This window comes from Trypanosoma rangeli (assembly GCF_003719475.1).
Source record: "Trypanosoma rangeli strain AM80 chromosome Unknown Tra_15.4_contig_00892, whole genome shotgun sequence".
NCBI lineage: Eukaryota > Euglenozoa > Kinetoplastea > Trypanosomatida > Trypanosomatidae > Trypanosoma > Trypanosoma rangeli.
The window spans coordinates 1-1,336 of NW_021706590.1; the positions used below are offsets into that span (position 1 = coordinate 1).

Genomic DNA, 1,336 nt, shown 5'->3' on the forward strand with positions numbered 1-1,336 from the left:
ATAATATTGAAAAAAACAATAAAAACAATACAAAATAAACCAACGCATGCATCACCGTTTCCTGCTGCTTCGTTCGGCCCAAGAGCGAGGGCGACGCCAGCGCAGCCGTAGTATCAGACTGTCCGGTCAGTGCGTGCAGCCCGAACAAGACGGAAGAGGCGCATGCGCCCAGGACGGCAACCCAACAAAAAGAGAGACGCCAACGGTGTTTGCTCGAGGCTCTCAGCGGTGCATGCAGCACCACCAATTGGAGCGGCACGCCAACCAAAAACAATGGCACCCAAAAAACAAAAGGGAAAAACATCACGCCAAGGCACAAAAGCACTCACAATAATTCGGTTTGCCCCTGACCTCTGGACTGTGGTGGCCGCCGCATTTGCTTTCCTGCCGGTGAGCCCACTCAGCATGCAAAACTTACCCTCTCGCCCAAACTCTCTGCAGCAACAAACTGGGAACAGCGAGGAGACATCACCAATCGAATACTGCCAGCGTATACCCACAAGGCGCCATCATTCCCCACACAATTTTTCTCGCAACCACACAAAAAAAAAGGTGCTGCTGTGGTAGCGCTGGCCAAATAATCATTTGGCGCACGGCAGAGCGAGTCCCTAAGTGCGCCTCCTACCCACACACAAACACACTCGGCAATATATCATACTCCCTAAAATACTTCACCAGTAAACTCAAGCTGCTTGTTCCCCTCCTCCTTTTCCTTCTCCCTCTGGTTGCCGCCCACGTTGGGTTTGTCGTTCACTTCTGAAATTCTCAGCTGATACCGCTACCTCGCACTGACGCACCTGCTGATTCCAAAATGCCGCAATGGCCCGAGGGTCCTCACGCTCATTGCTGCCCGCTACATTTGCGTGCGCGACGACAGGCCCGGCATTACATTTTCCACAAAGACTCTACGCAGGAATGCGTGCAGAGTGCACCGCCCCAAAATGTCCGGTAACAACACTCAACGGTTCGTCAATAGTCGATAAATAACGTCATTCTCCCCATCCACCTCAAACAACCTTGCAATTAATTTGTTTCCAAGAGAAAAACAGGCCGGCAGGTTAACAAACGCCTCAAAGCCGCTTTGTGTTATTAACCTGACAGCTTTCACAAGTTTGTGAGAAGCGTCATTCGAGGGCCACATTCCCATGCCTCCAGCCGTCTTATAATGTACAGCATTTGAGGCGTCGATACGTACCAGGACGTTATTGGCGCCACGCACGCGGGTCTCATATTCATCGTCATCGAAGATGCATTGTGGAATCGGTCCGACGTCATCCATGCGTCTCTGCACTCTTCTCCAGTACCCCGCCTGCTCCTCTTCAGTCGTATCGCGTGT

The 1,336-nt window shown here is 51.7% G+C and overlaps 1 protein-coding gene across 1 annotated transcript; it reads right to left on the reverse strand.

Annotated features, from left to right (window-relative positions):
* Positions 1–958: 958 nt before the first annotated feature.
* TraAM80_10319 (retrotransposon hot spot (RHS) protein) lies at positions 959–1,336 on the reverse strand (the record flags this gene model as incomplete). The annotated part of the gene is made up of 1 exon (XM_029386947.1): positions 959–1,336. A coding segment is annotated over one exon (378 nt), but the record flags the coding sequence as incomplete, so codon positions are not given.